Source organism: Carlito syrichta, unplaced genomic scaffold (assembly GCF_000164805.1).
Source record: "Carlito syrichta isolate Samal-C Ts95f unplaced genomic scaffold, Tarsius_syrichta-2.0.1 Scaffold303504, whole genome shotgun sequence".
Classification (NCBI taxonomy): Eukaryota; Metazoa; Chordata; class Mammalia; order Primates; family Tarsiidae; genus Carlito; species Carlito syrichta.
In genome coordinates this window covers 415,381-436,848 of record NW_007247600.1, presented here as the reverse complement: position 1 = coordinate 436,848, position 21,468 = coordinate 415,381, and the positions used below count along the sequence as shown (strand labels likewise).

General features: G+C 39.1%; 1 protein-coding gene across 1 annotated transcript in view; it reads left to right on the top strand.

The window, feature by feature from the left end:
* Positions 1–20,206, top strand: part of VNN1 (vanin 1) — a 20,952-nt gene extending 746 nt beyond the window's left edge. Inside the window, exons 2-7 of the mRNA XM_008058603.2 lie at positions 1,302–1,432; positions 7,826–8,018; positions 8,643–8,934; positions 10,321–10,682; positions 18,851–19,021; positions 20,024–20,206. Coding sequence (XP_008056794.1) covers positions 1,302–1,432; positions 7,826–8,018; positions 8,643–8,934; positions 10,321–10,682; positions 18,851–19,021; positions 20,024–20,206 — 1,332 coding nt within the window. The remainder of the gene's footprint in view (positions 1–1,301; positions 1,433–7,825; positions 8,019–8,642; positions 8,935–10,320; positions 10,683–18,850; positions 19,022–20,023) is intronic.
* Positions 20,207–21,468: the final 1,262 nt, after the last annotated feature.

Below are 21,468 nucleotides of genomic sequence, written 5' to 3'. Positions count from 1 at the left end.
ACCCACGGGCTCAGGCAATCCACTCACCTCAGCCTCCCAAAGCGTGGGATTACAGGCTGATTCTTGGGCTCTTAAGAGTTTGTAGGTTTGGGGGTAAGTTTATAAGTGGAAAACAGTTCAACTTTAGTTGCAAATTACTTACCAATATGTATTATATACATCGTACGTCTTTCCAATGACAAGATAAAAGTATATATGTGAATGCACAGTAAGCCCTTGAGTTGAATAAAGGGTTAAGTCTACAGCTATTTATACAATATAAGTGTGTGGTTTATATGAATATGGTTTAAATAAGATATTCATAGATCAGGTTTAGACCAGGGATCCATGAAGTGTGATCAAAGTCGTGGATACATTCATATTACATATCTCTATTAATATATATTCTTACGTATACTAAAATTTAAAAGATTGTCAGGAGTTCTGATGTTCCTTTTAACCCTTAGTCCATTGATTTCCTTAGAAGTAACAGTGCTTTTAAGGTGACTCTTCAATCAGCAGGTGCCCAGGTTAGCCCAGGCAGCAACTGCAAGCTCAGCACAGCTCAGGTGACCAGGATATAAGCCCTCTTTTCCAGAGAAGCAGGGATCGTGTGTGCAGGGTATGGTGCAGGGGAAGACTAGGGCTGAGTAGGAAGTTGAGTTATAAATCCATCCCGACATAGCCAGGCACGATCATCTACTGAAGGTCAGGGAGGCAGCTAGATTTATGGTTAATGACTACAGTGGGAGGCGGAGCCATGAGTGGCTTGGAAAACTAGTAATGTCTATGAAAAAGTGAAAAAGTGACCTAGAAACGATGATGGCAGGATTAGAACATGACTGTGCTTGGGACAACAAAATAAATTATAAAAATAGCAAACACTGCCGGGCTCGGTGGCTCAGCCTGTAATCCAGCGCCTTTGGGAGGCTGAGGTGAGTGGATTTCCTGAGCCCGCGGGTTCGAGACCTGCCTGGGCAGCGAGACCTCATCTCTACAATAAATCAAAAAAAAAATCAGCCGGGTGTGGTAGCGCATGCCTGTAATTCCGGCTACTTGGAAGGCTGAGGCAGAGGGATCGCCGGAGCCCAGCAGGTCGAGGCTGCGGTGGCCGGGAGCGGCCACTGCACTCCAGTCTGGGCGACAGAGTGATACTCCAACTCAAAAAAAAAAAAAAAAAAATAGCAAACACAAAAGAATAAGAAGAAAGGATTGGGGGAAGCCCAAATAATTGTTACTCAGCCACTCAGTTCTTAGTTCCTCAGGTAGGTCCCCTTTTTGCTTGCCTTTGAGACATTTTAATTAAGCAACTTTTGTCACAGGGTGCACATATTATTGTGACTCCAGAAGATGCCATTTACGGCTGGAACTTCAGCAGGGAATCTGTCTACCCCTACTTGGAGGATATCCCACACCCTCAAGTGAACTGGATCCCTTGTAATAATCCGAACAGGTAAAGAAACAGATGGCGAAAAATTCAACTTATTCTCTCTGAGAAAACCTTGTTGAAATTCATTGCAGAGTGCCACTGTCAACTCTAAGTTTCCAGATAACTTCTCATCTACTATGAATATATTTATTAGGAAAGTAGATATGAATTATGGAATCACAGGAATCAGTGCTGGAAGGTAGCTTAGAAATAACCACATTCACTGTGGGTATCTTTCCATCGAGGGAATGAGTCTGGGTAGGTAGCATAACTTGTTCAGGGTCACAGTTCATGGTAGCGAGTGGAAGAACAAGGTCCTAGCCGGGCTCGGTAGCTCAGCCTGTCATCCCGCGCCTTTGGGAGGCTGAGGTCAGTGGATTGCCTGAGCCCGCGGGTTCGAGACCCGCCTGGCCAACTTGGCGAGACCTCATCTCTACAATAAATCAAAAATGATCCGGGCGTGGTAGCGCACGCCTGTAGTTCCAGCTACTTGGAAGGCTGAGGCGGAAGGATCGCCAGAGCCCAGCAGGTTGAGGCTGCGGTGGCCAGGAGCGGCCACTGCACTCCAGTCTGGGCTACAGAGTGAGACTCCAAAAAGAACAAGGCCCAAACTCCAGTCTCAGACTCCCTGCCAGTAAACAGAAAAATATTTCCCTGTGTGGATCTGTAATTCCAAAACTGTGTGAGTCATTGGCAAAATAGAGCCAGACGTCAGCTTAGAATGAATAATTTTCCTTTCATCTTGATAAGATGGCTGATGAGGTTCATGTAATAAAATATTTAAAGCTTAAATTGATTATAACCAAAGTGTGTGATTTGTGCGAATATGGTTTAAATAAGATATTCATAGATCATGACACAGCAGGACTGTATGTGGTTTTAGTCAGGTCTAGACAAAACAGATAGGAAGTAAGGAACCCTATCTTGTACCCAGTTAACACACTGCTCTTGGTTCCCATTTCTCCATCTCCTCGCCAGCATTCATTATTTTTTGTCTTTTCTGGTTTTTTTTTGAGTTGGAGTCTCACTTTGTCGCTCAGACTGGAGTGCAGTGGCCGCTCCCGACCTGCTGGGCTCCGGCGATCCTTCCGCCTCAGCCTTCCAAGTATTTTTTGTCTTTTTGATATAACCGTTCTAACCATATCATCTAAGATGATATCTCATTGTGGTTTTCATTTACATGTCCCAGATGATTAGTGATGTTGAGCATTTTTTCATACGCCCATTGACCATTCGTATTTTTGAGAAATGTCTGTTTAGATCCTTTACCTCCCTTGCAATGAGATTACCAGTGTCTTGGCTGCTACACTGAGTTTCTTGTATATTCTGGATATTAGTCCCTATTGAATGAATTGCTTGCAAATATTTTCTCCCATTCCACAGGTGGTCTCTTCACTGTTGATTGTTTTATTTGTTGTGCAGAAGTTTTTTAATTTAATAGAGTTCAATTTGTCAATTTTTTGTTTTGTGGTTTCCCCTTTTGAGGCCTTAGACATAATTTTTTTTTTGCCCCAAACAATGATCTTAAGTGCTTCTTCCAAGTTTTCTTTTAGTAGTTTTATAGTTTTAGGTGTTATTTTTAAGCTTTTAATCTGTTTTGAGTTGATTTCACATATAGTGAGATATAAGGGTCTAGTTTTATTCTTCTGCATATGGATATCCAGTTTTCTGAACATCCTTTATTGAAGAGGGTGTCTTTCCTCAATGTATGCTCTTGGCATCTTTGTTGAAGATCAGTTGATTAGTAATAAATGGGTTTCTGGGTTATTTATTCTGTTCCATTGGTCTATATGTTTATTTTTATGCCAATACCATGCTGTTTTGGTTATTATAGCTTTGTAGTATATTTTAACAACAGGTGGTTAGTTCTACCTTAGTTCTTTTTGCTTAGTATTATTACTTTGGCTATTCAGGCTCTTTTGTGGTTCCATATAGATTTTAGGATTGCTTTTTCTATTTCTTTCTCTCCTTTTTTTTTCTTTTTGTGATTCTAGCTCTCTGGAGATTTTCTTCTATTTCTGCTAAAAATGACATTGGTATTTTGATAGGAATTTCCTTGAATCTGTAGATTGCTTTGGGTCATTTTAACAATATAAATTCTTCTGATTCATGAGCACATCTTTTCATTTGTTTGTATTGTCCTTCATTTCTTTCACCAGTATTTTGTTGGTTTTCTTGTAGAGGTCTTTCACCTATTTGATTAAGTTTATTCTTAGATAATTTATTATTTTTTGTAGCTGTTGTAAATGGGATTGCTTTGTTGATTTCTTTTTCAGCTAGTTTATTATTGGTGTATAGGAAAGCTATCAATTTTTGTATGTTGATTCTGTATCTTGCAATTTTACTGAATTTATCGGTTGCAAGAGTTTTTGGTGGCACCTTGGTTTTTCTATTTATAAGATCATGACTGCAAACAGGGACAATCTGATAGCTCCTTTTCCAATTAGCATGTCTTTTTATTTCTTTCTCTTGATTGATTGCTCTGGTTGGGACTTCTATTGATTAGGTGTAGTGAGTGGGCTTCTTCGTCTTGTTCCAGTTCATAGAAGAAAGGCTTTCAGCTTTACCCCACAGAGTATGATGTTAGCTATGGGATTGTTATATATGACCTTTCTTATGTTGAGGTAGGCTCCTTCTATGCAATAAGGTCCATATCTCTGGATTATCTATTACTTGCTTTATGAATGTCAAGAAACCATTTACACTGTCTAGAATATTAACACTTCTTATGCCTTAAGAGTTTATTTGTGAAATGTCTGTTTTAGAAGGTATCACACATCCAGGCTTCAAACTTTACTTTAAGGCTACAGTAATCAAAACAGCCTGCTATTAGTACAAGGACAGGCATATAGACCAATGGAATAGGATAGAGATTCTGGAAGCAAAGCTTCAGTTTCTCAATTAACTCATCTTTGACAAACCCTCCGACAACAACCACTGGGGAGAGGAGAACATATTCAGTAAACGGTGCTGGGAAAACTGGCTGATCACATGCAGAAGATTGAACAAGACCCCTACCTATCACCGTACACAAAAATTAACTCTAAGTGGATCAAAGACCTAAACGTAAAACCTCAAACTATAGGAATCTTAGAAAACACAGGAGACATCCTTATGGAAACTGGAACTGGCAACCAATTCCTATTCAGAACCCTAAATGCCCATACCTTAAAAAATAAGATAGACAAGTGGGACCTCATCAAACTAACGAGCTTCTGCAAAGCAAAAGAAACCATCAAGAGAGCAGGAAGACAGCACACAGAATGGGAAAAAATATTTGCCAATGGTATATCTGACAAAAGATCTACAAGGAACTCAAGTGAGCCGAAAGGAAGAAAACAAACAGCCCCATTCAAAAGTGGGCAAAAGACATGAATAGAACTTCTTAAAAGAAGATATGCAGGCAGCCAACAGGCACATGAAAAAGTGCTCAGCCTCACTTATCACCAGAGAAATGCAAATCAAAACCACATTGAGATACCACCTACCCCAGTAAGAATGGTCATCATTAATAAAACAAACAGCTGGGCTCGGTGGCTCAGCCTGTAATCCCACGCCTTTGGGAGGCTGAGGTGGGTGGATTGACTGAGCCCGCGGGTTCGAGACCCACCTGGGCAACTTGGCGAAACCTCATCTCCACAATAAATCAAAAACTAGCCAGGTGTGATAGCGCACGCCTGTAGTTCCAGTTACTTGGAAGGCTGAGGCGGAAGGATTGCCGGAGCCCAGCAGGTCCAGGCTGCGGTGGCCGAGAGCAGCCACTGCACTCCATTCTGGGTGACAGAGTGAGACGCCAACTCAAAAAAAAAAAAAACAAAACAGAGAAACATTTTAATCTTTCTCATTTCCTTTAGTGTATATTCTATAACTATTTTCTTTTTTCTATCATGAGAATTACAACTAACATTCTAAAGTTACAACACTCTAATTTGAATTTATACCAGTTTAACTTCAATAACATACAAAAACTCTCCTCTTATACATCTCCGTTCCTGGGCCCTTTCAGTTATTGATGGCACAGATTGACATTTTTATACATTGTGTGCCCCAAAACACAGACTAATAATTTTTTAGTGCAATATACTCTTAAACCATGTGTAAAGCAAAAGAAAGAGCTATAAAGTGAAGTTCCAATAATACTAGCTTTTCTATTTACCCATGTCTTTACCTTTATTGATATATTTATTTTTTGTATATTTATTTTTTTTCTGAGTACTGCCTAGTGTCTTTTATTTCATCCTGTGGCACTCCCTTGAGCATATCTGGCAAGTGTAGTAGTAACAAATTCCTTCAGCTTAAAAAAAAATTCTGGGAATGTTTTAATTCACTCTTACTTCTGAAGAAAAATTCTGTTGAATAATTCTGAAGAACAATTCTGCTTGGACAGTTCTGCAGGATTCTTGATGGACAGATTTTTTTATTTTTTTATTTTTTTAAATTTATATGTATCAGCACAATGCTTTCTGACCTCCAAAATTTCTAATGAGAAATCTACTGATAGTCTTATTGGGAGATCCCTTGTATGTTATGAGTCACTTCTGTCTTGCTGCTTTCAAGATTCCTATCTTGTTTTTGACTTTTCACAGTTTGATTATAATGTGTCTCAGTGTGGGTCTTTTTTGAATTCATCCAGTTGGATTTATTGAACTTTTTGGATCTTTATATTCATGCCTTTCTTCAAATTTGTGATGTTTTCAGTCATATATCTTCAAATAATCTCCCTTCTCTTTCTAAGACTTGCAAAATGCATATATTGGTACACTTGATGGTGTCTCACAGGTTCCTGAGGCTCTGCTCACTTATTTTCATTTTTTTTTCTGTTCCCCAGACTCAATAATTTTAATTGTCCTATCTTCAAGTATACGATTCTTTTTTCTGCCTGTTCAAATCTGTCTTTGAATCTTTTTAGTGCATTTTTCATTTCAGTTATTGTAATTTTCAGCTCCAAAATTATTTTTGATTTCTTTTAGATTTTCTGTCTTTTGTTTATATTTCCATTTTGCTTACACATTGTTTTCTTGACTTTCTTCACATCTTCCTTTACTTTCTTAAGCATCTTTAAAACCATTGTTTTAAAGTCTATGTCTAGTAGGTTTGTTGTGTGGTCTTTTCAGGGATGGTTTTTGTTGGTTTATCATTATTTTTCCTTTGAATTAGCCATACTTTCCTATTTATTTGTATAATTTGTGTTTTTGGTTTTTGTTGTTGCTGATCTGGACATTTGAATCTTATCATGTGGTATCTCTGGGAATCAGATTATCCTTCTTTCCAGGATTTGCTATGTTTGTTTATTTTTCATTTTGATTGTTTAGAATGCTTACGTATTAAGGGTCAACTGGAGGCTAAACTTATGATTCTTAGGTCTTTTCTGAACCTGTGTCTTTCCCTGGGCATGTATGGTGACTTTCTACAGTCCTCTGTATATTTGATTGCTTTTGCATGCCTTATTTCTTACATGTTCAACTCCCCAAAGGTAAAAAAGAAAAAAAAATTTTTTAAAAGAAGGCACTGGCCCTTTATGTCTTTTGGAAGTAACTTCAGTCAGAGGGGACGCTTGCAACAATGTGTGTGTGTGTGTGTGTGTGTGTGTTTGCATACTCCGATGGCTGCCTGCCTAGTGTTTGCATCCCATAATCAGAGGCAACTATCAGTGATCAGAACATAGATCCCTGATATTTGGAAGTCAGGACCCTTACTGTCCACCATGCTCCCATAAGTTGCCTGCAAGCTGCTTTAGGAACACATGCACAGCTGCCTGCCCCAGGGCCAGTCAGTGAGGGATGGGCCAAGCCCTGTCCCAGGGCCACTGCTGATCTAAGGGCAGAAGTTGAATGAAAGTAATTGCAATTTACCTTCCAAACCTTCCCCTGGAAGTTTTAAGCCTTTGATTAGACTCCAGAGCTACAAAATATTTATATCAGACAGATTCTGCAAGTGCAATTGCTGACTACATGGGGAGGCAAATTCCTAGTGCTCCCTACTCTGCCATTTTTCCAGGGTTTTCCTACCTCCAAGTTTTTCTTCACTCATTCAAAATGCTTCTTAATGCCTCTTTTCTATTAGGCATGGACTCAGTAAACAGAATGTGTAGGTTTTTGCTCCATTATAGCTACAAGATTCTGCAGACATTGTAAGATAAACACATAAGTGAAAATATGATTATAGATGATAATGCTATGAAGAAAAAAATAAATATCCTGGAATCTTATTCTATAGTAGTGTCCTACAACCAGATTTCCACATTCATGGGCTTCCTCTGAACTTACTTCTTGTCTTAATCCTTCTTTTCTACCTACTGTTATTCAGACTTTATTTTTGTGTGTATTAAATAATAGTTTCAGGCAATTATCATTCAGAATTTTGTTAAAAGCTAAGATTGATAAATTTTTTTTTCCTCTTCCAATGAACATATACCAGATTTGGCCACACTCCAGTCCAAGAAAGACTCAGCTGCCTGGCCAAGAACAACTCCATCTATGTCGTGGCAAATATTGGAGACAAGAAGCCATGCAATGCCAGTGACCCTCAGTGTCCCCCTGATGGCCGTTACCAATACAACACTAATGTGGTATTTGATTCTCAGGGTACGCTGGTGGCACGCTACCATAAGGTAAAATTAACTTGCAAATAATTCAACTAGTGAGTGCTTAATAAAATAAAGTAGGCAAGAAGGAAAAAAAAGTTATTGATAATAATAAGCATACTTTAGAAGTAGAATAGAAATAAACCATGAAAGTAATGACTGGATATATAAAGCCCCATAAAGAGAGTCAGCAGGAGCTATATACATTAATATATAATGCTGCCTTTTAAACTTTGCCCCTTTAAAGATATGCTCTGGCAATGGGTCAAGGCTAGAATGAAAAATTCCTTACCAGATAGACTTGGTCTTGAGGAAAAAGGAGCAAACAGGATTCTGTACCCACAGGGAATAGTTAAGTGTACTTGGCAAATAGAAGCTATCTATTTTGTTCCTATGTCTTGTAAGATTTAAGAGACTCTTTGTAGATAAGGAGACCCATGTACATATCTGTTATGTGAAGATTGAACCAAAGGCTCAGTTTGGCTGGAGTAGCCTCTGGTTCTATAAGGCAAACTCTTTTCTTGTGAAGACAGTGACCGAAGATGAAATTGGCACTGAGTAAGAGATGTGAGCTTCTGCTTTTTCAGACATAATGATATCCAGGTCACCTTCCGAAAAGCATTTCTCCCCTTTTTCTTCTGCTTATTGCAGCAGCACCTTTTCATAGGTGAAGATCACTTCAATGCACCCAAGAGCCCTGAGGTCGTGACTTTCAACACTACATTTGGAAGGTTTGGCATTTTCACATGCTTTGATATACTCTTCCATGATCCTGCAGTTACCCTGGTGAAAGATCTCCACGTGAACACCATACTATTTCCCACAGCTTGGATGAATGTTCTGCCACATTTGTCAGCGATTGAATTCCACTCAGCTTGGGCTATGGGCATGGGAGTCAACTTCCTTGCCTCCAATATCCATTACCCTTTGATGAAAATGACAGGTAATGTGTGGTCTTTAAGACTTAAAAAGGCTTGATGCAATCAAAAAGCAAAACCAGGCAGAAACCATCTTTTTCTTTTTAAAATTTTTTTATTTTCAAGATGTGGGGTACAATTCAGGGTTAGGTATACAACTGTTCATTATGCAGGTACCCTTGTTGATGAGATGTGTCCTCCCTCCCCCGACAGATTCCCACCACTGTCAATTCCACCTCCCCCCCAACCATCTTTTTCTAGTTAACTTGTACTCCTTAATACAATGCTTTCCAACTCTTAATTTTTGCACATCTAGCCGGTGATATGCTATATAATTCACCTCCATCTCAACTGTCTTGTAGATTTATTTAGTTTTATTCAACTTGAATGTACTTTTTTTCCCCAAAATTTACCACTTTTAACAAGGGTACATGCATAATGAGCATTTGTACATCTAACCCTGAATTGCACTCCACATCTTTAAAATAAAATTTTTTAAAAATTTTTTACTGCCAATTCTGCTTCCCTGTCCCCCTCCTGGCAGTTTCCCGCTTGCCAATCCTTTTCTTATAGTATTATGATAATTGTTCAAGGTCCGCTTCTGGGTGACAACATGTGATACTCAATTCTTTGTTTCTGTGAAAGATCACTCAGTTTTATAGACTCTAAGTCCATCCAAGTTCCTGTGAAGTTCATGAAATTGTTCTTTATGGCTGCATAATATTCCATCATGTGTATGTATCACAGTTTTTTAATACAGTCTTCTTTTGCTGGGCAGCACAGTTGGTTCCATGCAGGTATCTTTTTTATGGTGTGATTTGGTTCTTCTGGGTATGTTCCCAGTAGAGAGATTTGCTGGGTTATATGAAAGGTTGATTTTTCGATCTTTTAGGAATTGCCACACTGTTTTCCACAGAGGCCGTACTAGTTTACACTCCCATCAACAGTGTAGAAGTGTTCCCTTTTCGCCACATCCTCTCCAGCATCTGTTGTTTTTTGAGTTATTGATGATGGCCATCCTGACTGGAGTTAGGTGGTATCTCTGTGTGGTTTTAATTTGCCTTTCTTTGATGACTGATGAGGTTGAGCATTTTTTCATGTATCTGTTGGCTGCTTGTATGTCTTCTTTTGAGAAGTGTCTATTCATACTTTTGCCCACTTTGTAATGGGGCTGTTTGTTTTTTTCTTTGCGGCACATTTGAGTTCCTTGTAGATCCTAGATGTTAGAACTTTATCAGACATACAGTTGGCAAATATTTTTTCCCCAATCTGTGAGCTCCCTACTTTCTTCATGGTTTCTTTGGCTTTGCAGAAACTTGTCAGTTTGACGAGGTCCCACTTGTCTATCTTATCCCTTATGGCATGGGCACTTGAGGTTTTGACAAATAGCATTTTCAACTTATTACTTCCAGGAAGTGGCATCTATGCACCCAATTCTCCAAGGGCATTTCATTATGATATGAAGACAGAAGAAGGAAAACTCCTCTTCTCGCAACTGGATGCCCGCCCATACCACCCCAGAGTGGTGAATTGGACTTCTTACGCCAGTAGTATAGAGGCAGTCTCATCAGAAAAACAGAAATTTAAGGGAGTCGTCTTCTTTGATGAATTCACCTTCGTGGAGCTCACAGATGTTATGGGAAATTACACAGTTTGTCAGAAAGATCTCTGCTGTCATCTGAGCTACAAGATGTCTGAGAAGAGATCAGATGAAGTTTACGCCCTTGGGGCATTTGATGGGCTGCACACGGTGGAAGGGTGCTATTATCTACAGGTAATATTTTGGTGTCAGAAAAGTTACAGGATAAAATACAGACACTCAGTTAAATTTGGATTTCAGATAAACAATGATTGAATTTTTAGTATAAGTGTGTCCTATTTTTGAAAAAATATGTATATATTTAACATTTTGTTTTATTTGAAATTCAAGATCAGTTGAGTGGCTTACATTTTTATTTGCTAAATCTTGAAATCCTAGATGTCAGGCCAGGCACTATGGCTCATGCCTGTAATCCCAGCACTTTGGGAGGCTGAGGAGAGAGGCTTGCCAGAGCCCGCAGTTTCGAGACCAGCCTTAGCAGCATGATGAGACTTTGTCTCTACAAGAAATAAAAAAATTAGCTGGATATGGTGGCGCACGCCTGCAGTTCCAGCTACTTGAAATGTTGAGGTGGAAGGTTTGCCTGAGCCCAGCAGGACAAGGCTGCGGTCGCTGTGAGCATGCCACTGCGCTCCAGTCTGGGTGACAGAGTGAGACTCTGACTCAAAAAAAAAAAAAAAGAAAGAAAAAATCCTAGATGTCAGTTCAATTTTAAGCTGACTGGAAAAGGGCAGAACATCAGTTTGTAGTACCCGTATTAAAATTATTCAAATTACAGATAATTGTAATAGCTTATTGAATATCTATATCTCCTGCCTGAACAAAGTACGCCATTTGCCCTGTGTGTTCACTAATGCCCATCTTGCTTTATAAAGAGCTTGACGCTCAGTATGTACTGGAGAGCGATGGAGTTGACTTTGGAGATTGCTCGGTAGAATGGTTTCTTTCTGCAAAGATTCTCTCACAGCCCACACGTGGCTCCATGTTCCTCTCATGCGGTTCCTCTCTTCCTTGGTCTGACTCCCACTCTCTCTCACTGGATTATTGCAACAACCTCCCAGAAGGGCTTCCTGCTGTCCCTCATTTACTCCATTCCCTGTACTATAATGATTATATTCTGATTATATCGCTCTCTAGCTTAAAATTCCTCATTGACTTCTAATTGACAAATCAAATTTCTCAACATGAAAGACTCACCAAGTCTTGACGTGTGATTCCTTCCCGCTCTCTATTCCCTTCTCTTACCTGTACTCACATGTGCCTGGGCTTCTGCAGTATGCAGACATTTTCCCTGTCTCTGGTGCGCTAACATCTGCAGAGCCTCGGGGTGTTTGCATAGGCCGTATCCCCTATCCACTCATCTTCCCTAGTGCTTTTCAGGTGTTATCTTCACTAAGAAGTCTGCTCTGACACTTCCTGCAGCTTGACAGTTACCTTGCCAGCTAGGTTAGGTACCTTTTCTATGTGCTCCCGGAACACCCTGTGCTTTTCTTTATCAAAGACATATCATGTCATATTAGTCATGCACTTGTCTAAGACTGAGAGCCTCGTGAGTGCTGAAACTATGACCCCTGTATAACATTTTGTTTGCTCTGTGAGAAGCACTCTACTGTTATTGAGTATCAACTATATGCCAGGTAGGTGTTCAGCGTGTATGATATGAAGACGAATAAGTATAGACTCTTCTCTTGAGGACTATCGTCTCTAGTAGGGGAGAAAGACCTTTGAACAGGTTATTTCAGTGTATGTTGGCATGTGGTAGTACGGAGAATGCACAGATGCACATTTTGGTGTAGGAGTACTAAGGAGCTGAAACAGGGAAGTTTCTGGCTGATGCTGTTATCCGGGTAAGAAAGAGCAGGAAGGAATTCTCTGTGGAGTGCAGAACGTGAGCAAGGGTGTGGATGTACGCGTGAGCAAGCTCTGCCAGGAAGGGCAAGCAGGTCCGTATTACCAAGGCCTAATGTGAGAAGAAAGGATGGGAAAATCAACCTGGAAGCGGTGTCATATCCTGCAGGATCTTGCCTGGTATCCTTAAGGCTCGAACTTTATTCTGTCAGCGATGGGCAGTTGCTGGAAGCAGATCATTTTGGCTGCACTATGGATGATGGAACAAAGGTCAAGAAGGCTAGTTAGATTATTAAAATAGTCCTATTAGAGCCCGAACCGAGGTTTTGTTAACAGGCATAAAAGCTGGGTATGGAGTCAAGAAATATTTCAAAAACTGAACTCAGTGGCTAATTTGATATAGAACGGGAAAGCAGAACAAAGGATCTAGAACATGTGGTTTCTGGCAAGAGTGGCTAGTGGAGGAGATGCCTCGGACAGATCAGGACACAAAGGGAGATGCAGACTGGGGAGCAGGGGGGAGATACTGAGTTCAGTTTTGGATGTGCTGGTTTTGCAGCACTTAGGGGACATTCAGAGAGCCGGCCATTTGGCTGTTAAGTATGTGGATCTGATGCTTGAGGAGAGTATCGGATGTAGAAATTCGTCTTCAGAATCGGTAGGACACAGGGGTGGTTAAACACACAAGTGTGAACGGCACTGCAAAGGAGACTCTGTTGACAATAAAGAGCCGTGGGCTGAGGGTGGAGCCTTTTGTAGCTCCTGTGTTTACGACAGGAAACGAAATGGACAGAAGAACAGGGACCTGCAAATATGCCTGAGCAATAAAAGAGTATTTAAAAAGACAACTACGTAACCATCGCGTAGGTAGAGATTCTCAGAAAGAGAAAATTTTGAAGTGTATTTACACAATATGGTGATCATTATTGGCATTAATGCGTGTGATTTTGAGGGGATTTCCTGGACTCATAATGTTAAAATGAAAGGCAGATCATATTTAGTCAAAAAAGTCAAAGGTAAGTGAGAATATTGAAAGAGTGGGTGAATTTTTTTTGAAACCTTATCTGCGATAGGAGGAAGAGAAACAAGATAAGGTCCAGAGAGAGATTCACGGGTCAGATGTTTTGTTTTGTCTTGTTTTCCAGCAAATGAGAGAGCCTTGATTATCTTGGTAGGTCTAAGGGAAAGAGCAACAAAAGAAGAGAAAGATAAAACATGGGAGGCATCAATACTTCTGATCAATGCTCTAAGGTGCAGGAGGAAAGGGGAAAAAAAATAGTATCATGAACATACGTACAAAATGTCCAACAAGTGGAAATTAGTTAAGTAAACTATAATCTAGAAGAATTTTACTGCCATGTAAATATTGTCATTTATTATATGGTGTATTAACATATATTGCATCATGTATGTGGCATATATATGGTATTATATTGCCATATAAATATTTAAAATTTAAAAAATTGAAATGTGTTATTTTAATTTTTTTTGTAACACATTTTTAACTTTAAAAAGTTGGCTACAAAACAAGATAGTAATCTCTCAGCTCTTCTTCCCTTTTATTCCTTTCTTTTGCCCCCGGAGTCTTGGCTCTACCTAAGAAGACTGCTGAGAAATTTTTTCTTAGTGTTGGGAGGTAGGTTAACTTTGCCAGGTAAAACCAAGCTCTCTGTTGATATTGCCGGACAATGACTTTCCTTCTAAACTACTGATACTGGACATGTTTTAGAATTTCCCAATTTTAAATATAACATATTACTTCATATTACCATCATAGTCCAGGGCAATACCCCAAATCAAGCATATCTATTGGAAAACATGGGAATATTCACCTTAAATAGCTTGGATAGCTACATGATGACCTTACGTTAATTAAAGTTAGGCTTTAATGCCAAATGGGCTGCAAAAACTTTTTTAATTTTCAGATAATTTTGGATTTTGCATTGAGAATAAGGAACTTTGGTATTGCATTATACTGATAATCTTTCATAGTCTGTGATGATTTATTATCCAAGGAAAATCTCTATTATCACCAAAAGCTATCTTCACACTAAGGGAAGCAAAATAAAAAGAGATGAAAGCGAAATAAACTCCATCTTGCCACACAGATTTTCCAAACATTCTACAGTGAATTTGCATAATTTTGTAAGACATTTGAGGAAGTGAAGAAAGAAGGAAGTTGTGGCATTTTATAAAGTGGGTAGTAAAGGGCCGGGTAAAACAGCTTGAAGCAGAGTTTGAAGAAAGCCGGTTTGGAGCAGTTGCTGTAGAACTTAAATATTTTAAAGAATTGTTGAGTAAATCACTGAATAAAAGAATAAATAAATGAAAGAAGTTTATTCTGTTTACCCAAAGCATTTAGGAAGTCTTCCTCCTTAGATTACTGTCGGTGCTCTTTCTCCTCTCTGTATCTGCCCATCAGGGTGAGAGTTATCCAGATCACCAGCCTCTAGTGGTGTTTTAGAATGCAAGACCCATTTCCCAACTATGTAAGGAAGGAGGGATAAAAATCTCTGCTAGAAATCAAAATTTAAATTCGGGGGCTTGAGGTAACAAGGGGAAAACACGGATTCCGAAGCCCCAGTATTCTGGGTGAATATCTGCCTCACTAGATTGTGGCCCCTTGGCCTGGCGACAACCCTCTTTACATCTCTGATTGTCCTTATCAGTAACATGTGGATCATTTTCATTCACAAAACCTGCGTAATGCTTGCTATTTTCAGGCACTTGCTAGGGATATTAAGATGAGCAAGGCAGACGTATTCACTGCCTTCAAAGAGCTTACGTCTCACGAGGAGACAGAAATCTATCAGAAAACAAAGAAATTACTGTATGATTTTAACTGTGACACATGCCGTAAAGGAAAAGTCCAGCACACAATTAGAGCATTTTACTAGAGGACCTAATCTAGTCCTAGGAGAAAGGATAATCATCATAATATATTCTTCACAGGGCTTTTGGGAAGTTTGATTTAATAAATTAATGTAAAGTATTTAGCACTGTAATTGGCATGTGTGACATCCCTAATAAATATCAACCTTTATTATTATTATTGTTAATACAAAGAAACATAATCTTTCTTTTAATCACCAGACCTACACTACTGGGTTTCACTGACACAAACACTGTCTGCATTGAAAGTCACTCCTTATTCAATTCCTTTATGTCTTTAGTCCTTCTTATCACCTGAATTGGTTCTGTCCCTTCCTTCCTCCTTAGTTTAATCAAAGTAACTCATAGAAATAATTAAGAAAACAAATACTACTAAAGACTTATAGAACACTAGTTCCCTCCCTACTCTGCCCCAACCGCCTTTCGGAAGGCACACACGTTTGAATCTTTCAGCTGTGTCTCCTGGAATTTATTCATTTTTAGATTACTCAGTAATGCTATTTTGTTCGTCATTCAGTTCCTTTATTCATTCATTTCTTCTCATATGCAAGACTTTCCAACCCCTTATTGCCTGAATTGTTTCTAGCCTTTCTCTTGCATTTTCTTTTATATTTTATTCTGAAAAATGAACATTTTGCTACATCATCTTGCCTAAGTCCCCTCTACCATTCTCCCAATATAAATTTTATTTATGTCAATATGCAGTATTCACATTGTTATGGCTATGCAAACATTATTCAGAGTAGAGCATTGATTGCATATTCTTTTTTCTCTTTGTTTTTCCTAAAGTTATTAATTGCCTTGCCTTCAAAATTTACTTATATTTTATTTTTATTAGACAGAGTATCTCTCTGTTGCCTAGACTGGAGAATAGTGGCACAACCATAGTTCACTGTAACCTCAAACTTCTGAGCTCAACTAATCCTTTTGCCCTCAGTCTCCCAATTGTTGGGATTACAGGTGCATGCCACTGGGCCTGGTTTTTTTCTTCCGTCTTTCCTTCCTTCCTTCCTTCCTTCCTTCCTTCCTTCCTTTCTTCCTTCCTTCCTTCCTTCCTTTCCTTTCTTTCTTTCTTTTTTGTGGAGAGAGTGTCTCACTATGTTGATCTGCTGGCCCCAAGTGATTCTCTGCCTCAACCTTCCAAAGTACTGAGATTACATATGTGAATCACTATGCCTGGCTAAATTTCCTGAATTTTCTTTGATTTTTTCTGTTTAAATTCCCACACCTTCCAACAGCATCTCAGAACAATTTCCCTAAAGATCATTTTCATCAAGTAATCCTGTGTTAAATTAATAGCCTTTCTCGGCACTGGTTTCCCTCTAGTACTTTTGCACAGCTGTCATCTTGAGACTTCCTTTACTATCGTCCTAGGAATTCTGTCTTTGCTTTTTCTTGCTTTGGATTCCCTGTTTTCTTTTTTATTTGTTCCTTTGCTCTGTGGGAGCCAAATCTCCGTCAACACTCTCTCTTGAGTCATAATGCTGTAATCTGAACTGGCTGTCCTTCATGCCATGTACAATAAAGATGTTGTCCTGGAATCTGCCCTCTTCGTCATGGTGAAGATTTTCTTTACCACTCCCCTGTGTGGATGTCCTGTTCTGTCTATTTTGGTTTTGGATCATAACCTATTTGTTGATTGGGAGACTAAATTTTGGACTTACAAGTTCCTTCAGTTACTTTTTTTTTTTTTTGAGTCGAAGTCTCACTCTGTTTCCCAGACTGGAGTGCAGTAGCACACTCATGGCCACCACAGCATCCACCTGCTGGGCTAAGACGATCCTTCTGCCTTAGCCTTCCAAGTTGTTGGAACTACAGGCACACGCCACCACACCCAGCTAATTTTTTAATTTTTTGCAGAGATGAGGTCTTGCCAAGTGGTCCAGGCTGGTCTCGACCCCACCCCCACTCCCCCACCCCGGGCTCAGGCAATCCTCTCACTTGGCCCTCTCAAAGTGCTGGAATTATAGGCGTGAGCCACCTCACCCAGCCTCAGCTATGTTTTTAAAAAATCTCCATCTGCTTTACTCTCTCAGGAAATAAATTCCCAGTCTTTTGCTGAAGTAAAGAAGGGGCAGTCATCTGCGTTGGGGGACTTAGTACCAAAGCAGCCTTCACAACTGTCCATCAATTTTCCTCCCTTTGGCTGCCACAACTTTACTCCAATCTCCAGGTACCCAGAGGTCCCAAGGATGGAATATTTGAGTATTCTGCAGTGTAGATAGGGTTGATTCTTGGCTTTTCCCACTGCTAGTTTAGTACTAGGCTTTCTTGGATCTGCTAAATCAGTTACTAATTTTTGCATCAACACCCTAGTTTCTAAAACTGTGCTAGGGTCTGCCCTCCTACTTATGCATCTTTGTAGAATTTTACCTTAAAAAAAAAAAAAAACTACTCTCGGTTTTTGTAGCATTTCTGGAAACAAAATAGAAGTGTATGCTCATTCTACCTGAAAGTTATCTCCATCCTATCTTAACACACTTGCCCTGAAGTGCTTACTGTCTATCTGAAAAAGTGGAAGCAGGGAGACCAGTTACAGTTTTAGTCACACAAGAAATGAAGGTGGCTTGGAAGATTCTGTACAGAGGAAGTTAAATGAATATGAGTCTCCTTTTGGAAACTTGCATGGTGAGATGACTTATATACTTAGATTTTATATTCAAGTAGCTATGAAATGTCGTGGAGAAAATCTTAATGGAGAGCTGTTTCAGTCCTTGCTCAGATAGAAAGGATGCAACTTTCCAGGTGACAGGGGTTGCCACGAGTTCAACTCTAGTGCTTATTATGACTCCAAAGTACTTTTATTGTGTGAAATAGGGAATAAGATAGAGTTTACACTAGTGTTTAAATTAAACCTTTAAAAAAATCAAACACTCATGATAATTAAAAGCATTGCTAGCTTGAGAACAATGAGGGCATAGTTGTTCATGGCTATAGGCCAATGGTATAATTGTCTCTTTGTGTAATTAATCTGCTTGAGAGTGAATTGCAGGAAGCACTGGGGTTTGAAGTCCTTTATTTTTATTACTATTTGCATGAATTATCCAGTAATAAACTGGACAAACGTAATGAGGATGTAATAGTATTTTACTGAAGAAAAGAGCACAGGTATTTTTCTAGGTCAGTAGGATATTTAAAAAAATTTTTAATTTTAAAGATGTAGGGTACAATTCAAGATTAGGTATACAAATGTTCGTTATGCAGGTACCCTTGTTGATGAGGTGTGCCCCCCGCTGTCCCCTGGCAGGTTCCCACTACTGCCAATCCCACCTCATCCCCTACTACCTGCAGTTTCCCATTACTGCCACAGTAGGGTATTTTAATTGATTTTTCTCATGACTTTTTTTTGAGAGCATCTAGCATTTTTATTTATTATTTTTATTTTTTCTTTTCTAAAAGGTCATCTCAGTTTCAGATATTTATTTTTAAAAATTTCCTCCAGCTTTACTAAGGTGTCATAACAAATAAAAAACTGTATATATTTGCAGTGTATTATGTGATGTTTCAATATATATATATGCATTGTGAAAGGATTAAATCAAGCTGATTGGCATATCCAGGATGGCTTTCTTGTGACTTCCTGGTTTGTATGACTCCCCTAGGTTTGTACTCTGCTGAAGTGTAAAACAACTGACTTACACACGTGTGGTGACTCAGTGGAAACGGCTTCTACCACGTTTGAGATGTTCTCCCTCAGCGGCACCTTTGGAACCCAATATGTCTTCCCTGAGGTGCTGCTGAGTGAAATGCGACTTGCACCCGGAGAATTTCAGGTAAGAGTCTTTGCTAGATAGTGTCAATTAATTTTATGTAAGAGGAAGCACTTGCTGATATCAGAACCAACCGAAGTGCTTACAAATATGACAATTTCTATTTGGAAAGAGCAAGATTATCCTTGGGGATCAAGATGGACCCTAAGCAGGCTGAATTTCTTTCTTGAAAATTCTTAATGTAATAATGAGTGAGTCCTTGAGAATTAAAAATATGTATATCTTATTGGGGGATTATAAGGAGGAGTCTGGGTTGTTTGTCAAGCAGTGAAAAGATTCAACAAGAATAGTTTCAGAACGAGTCCCACTAGAGCCCCTTAGGATGGTGGCAGTGATGTCGGGAGATAGAAAGGAGTCCTCCCACTGTGTGGAGTAAGACCCTGTGTGCCCCAGGAGAAAGGAGGAAGAGCTGAAGGAGAGAGAATTCGACAGTGGCTGATGCAAGCAAAGAAGCAAGATCTTTTTAAAGTCCAGAAATAATCCCTTGCTGCACTCGTGCTCTGCCCAGCCACATTCTTCCTCTGACTTTTCCTGTAGGTTTCACTGTCACTCCCCTTTTCTGGTCAAACCTCCCGCTGGGACGAGGGAGGACAGAGAGAGGTGAGGAGGCTGTGGTGAGCAGGCCACCGGGAATGATGGAAGCTCACTTCAAACCCCTTAGTCAATCACTTCTGACCCCTTGGGGGAGCCTTTATCTTGTCCAAGAGGACCAGATTTCTCTCATATAAAACCAAATCAATTGGTTTATGTTTATTAACTCAGGGGATGCTTCCTTAGGTAACTAAATTACAGCATATTCATTACAAGCATTTCATTAATAAAGACGTGCCAGTTCCATGGCTTTAATTTTTCTTATAATCTGCCGCATTTTAACTATTTCTGATGGAAGAGAATTTGGCCTGTATTTTTATAGTTTCTTCATTAGTTATACTGAATTTTAAAAGTGTGTTCTGGGACTGTATAACTTAAAAGCAGACCTCATCTACTCTTCTGTGTTTTAATTAGGTGTCAGATGATGGATGCTTGTCTAGCCTGAAGCCAACATCTAGACCTGTCTTAACAGTGACTCTTTTTGGGAGGTTGTATGAGAAGGATTGTGCATCAAATGCTTCATCAGACCTCACAGCACAAGCACGAAGAACCACGCTGATAGTAATGATATGTATTGTCCATTTATTAAGTTGGTAGAATATTATTTGAAATAATTTTTTTAAATGATGGATGGGAAAATAAAGATCAGTCTGAGTTTTTATTAATAGTGTTCTCTGGTATAAATGAATGACTAATTTATCTTTATTTAGACAAACACACACATATATACCAGATACTATAAGCTTACTATAATATCTGTAAATTTAAGAAACTACATTTGAGGTTGGTCTTTCTTGGAATCGGGCTGTTTGTATCAAATTACTATCACAAGTATTTATGCAGAAGAAATAAAAATTATAGTTATTTTTTTTGAATTGGAGTCTATGGTTAAAAAGCATATCAAATGGCAAGACCTCGTCTCTACAATAAATCATAAAATTAGAAAAAAAAAGCATATCAAAACTATCATAAAATACACTTTAAAAAGCCTGAAGTTATCACCACTTTTATTATAACACATATCTCTTATTCAGTTCTCTTAAAATTCCCAATAATTTTATTTGGTTAGTTATCTACTGAAACAATATATATCAATTCTCTTATGGGCTGAATAATGTACTCCCAAATTTATAGTTGAAGTCCTAACTCTTAGTATCCCAGTTTGGATACAGGGTCTTTAATGAGACAAAATAAGGTCATTAGGGTAGATCCTCATCCAATATGATCGGTGCTCTAATAAGAAGAGATTAGTACAGACATACATAGAGGGGAGACCACCTGAAGGCAGAGAAAGACAACCATTTACAAGTCAAAGGGAGAGGCTCTCAGAAGAAACCAACCCTTTCTTGGACTTCTAACCTCCAGAACATGAAAAAGGACTGTCTGCTTTTTAAGTCACCCAGTCTGTGGTACTTTTCTATGGCAGCTGAGAAAACTAGCGCAAAGACCAATTCCCATTCCCTCTCCCTCACCACCATTTTACACCATCATCTGAAGCTTGAGATAAAATGTTCGCCTAGTAAGCTAGTCTGGGTCTTCAAGTCTCCAATATATGCTGATCGATTGATAATAAAACCATCCAGACATCGAGTACCTATGGAATTAGGAAACCAGAAAGTTTCATTTTAAGAAATTAGGTATTTCATCATTAAGTGCTCTTTTTTTAGTGACAGCAGAATTCCTTGACATTGTACAATTTAGTGAAACAAAGAACATCTTTTAAGTCAAAGCATCTCTCAACTGATAGACTGTCAGCACTCATTTCATAGTGCTATCATGATAGACAATCACATAGCACGAATACCAACCTCACACTGTGCAAACAAGCCCTTCTGCACAGGGAATCAGAGTACTGGCGG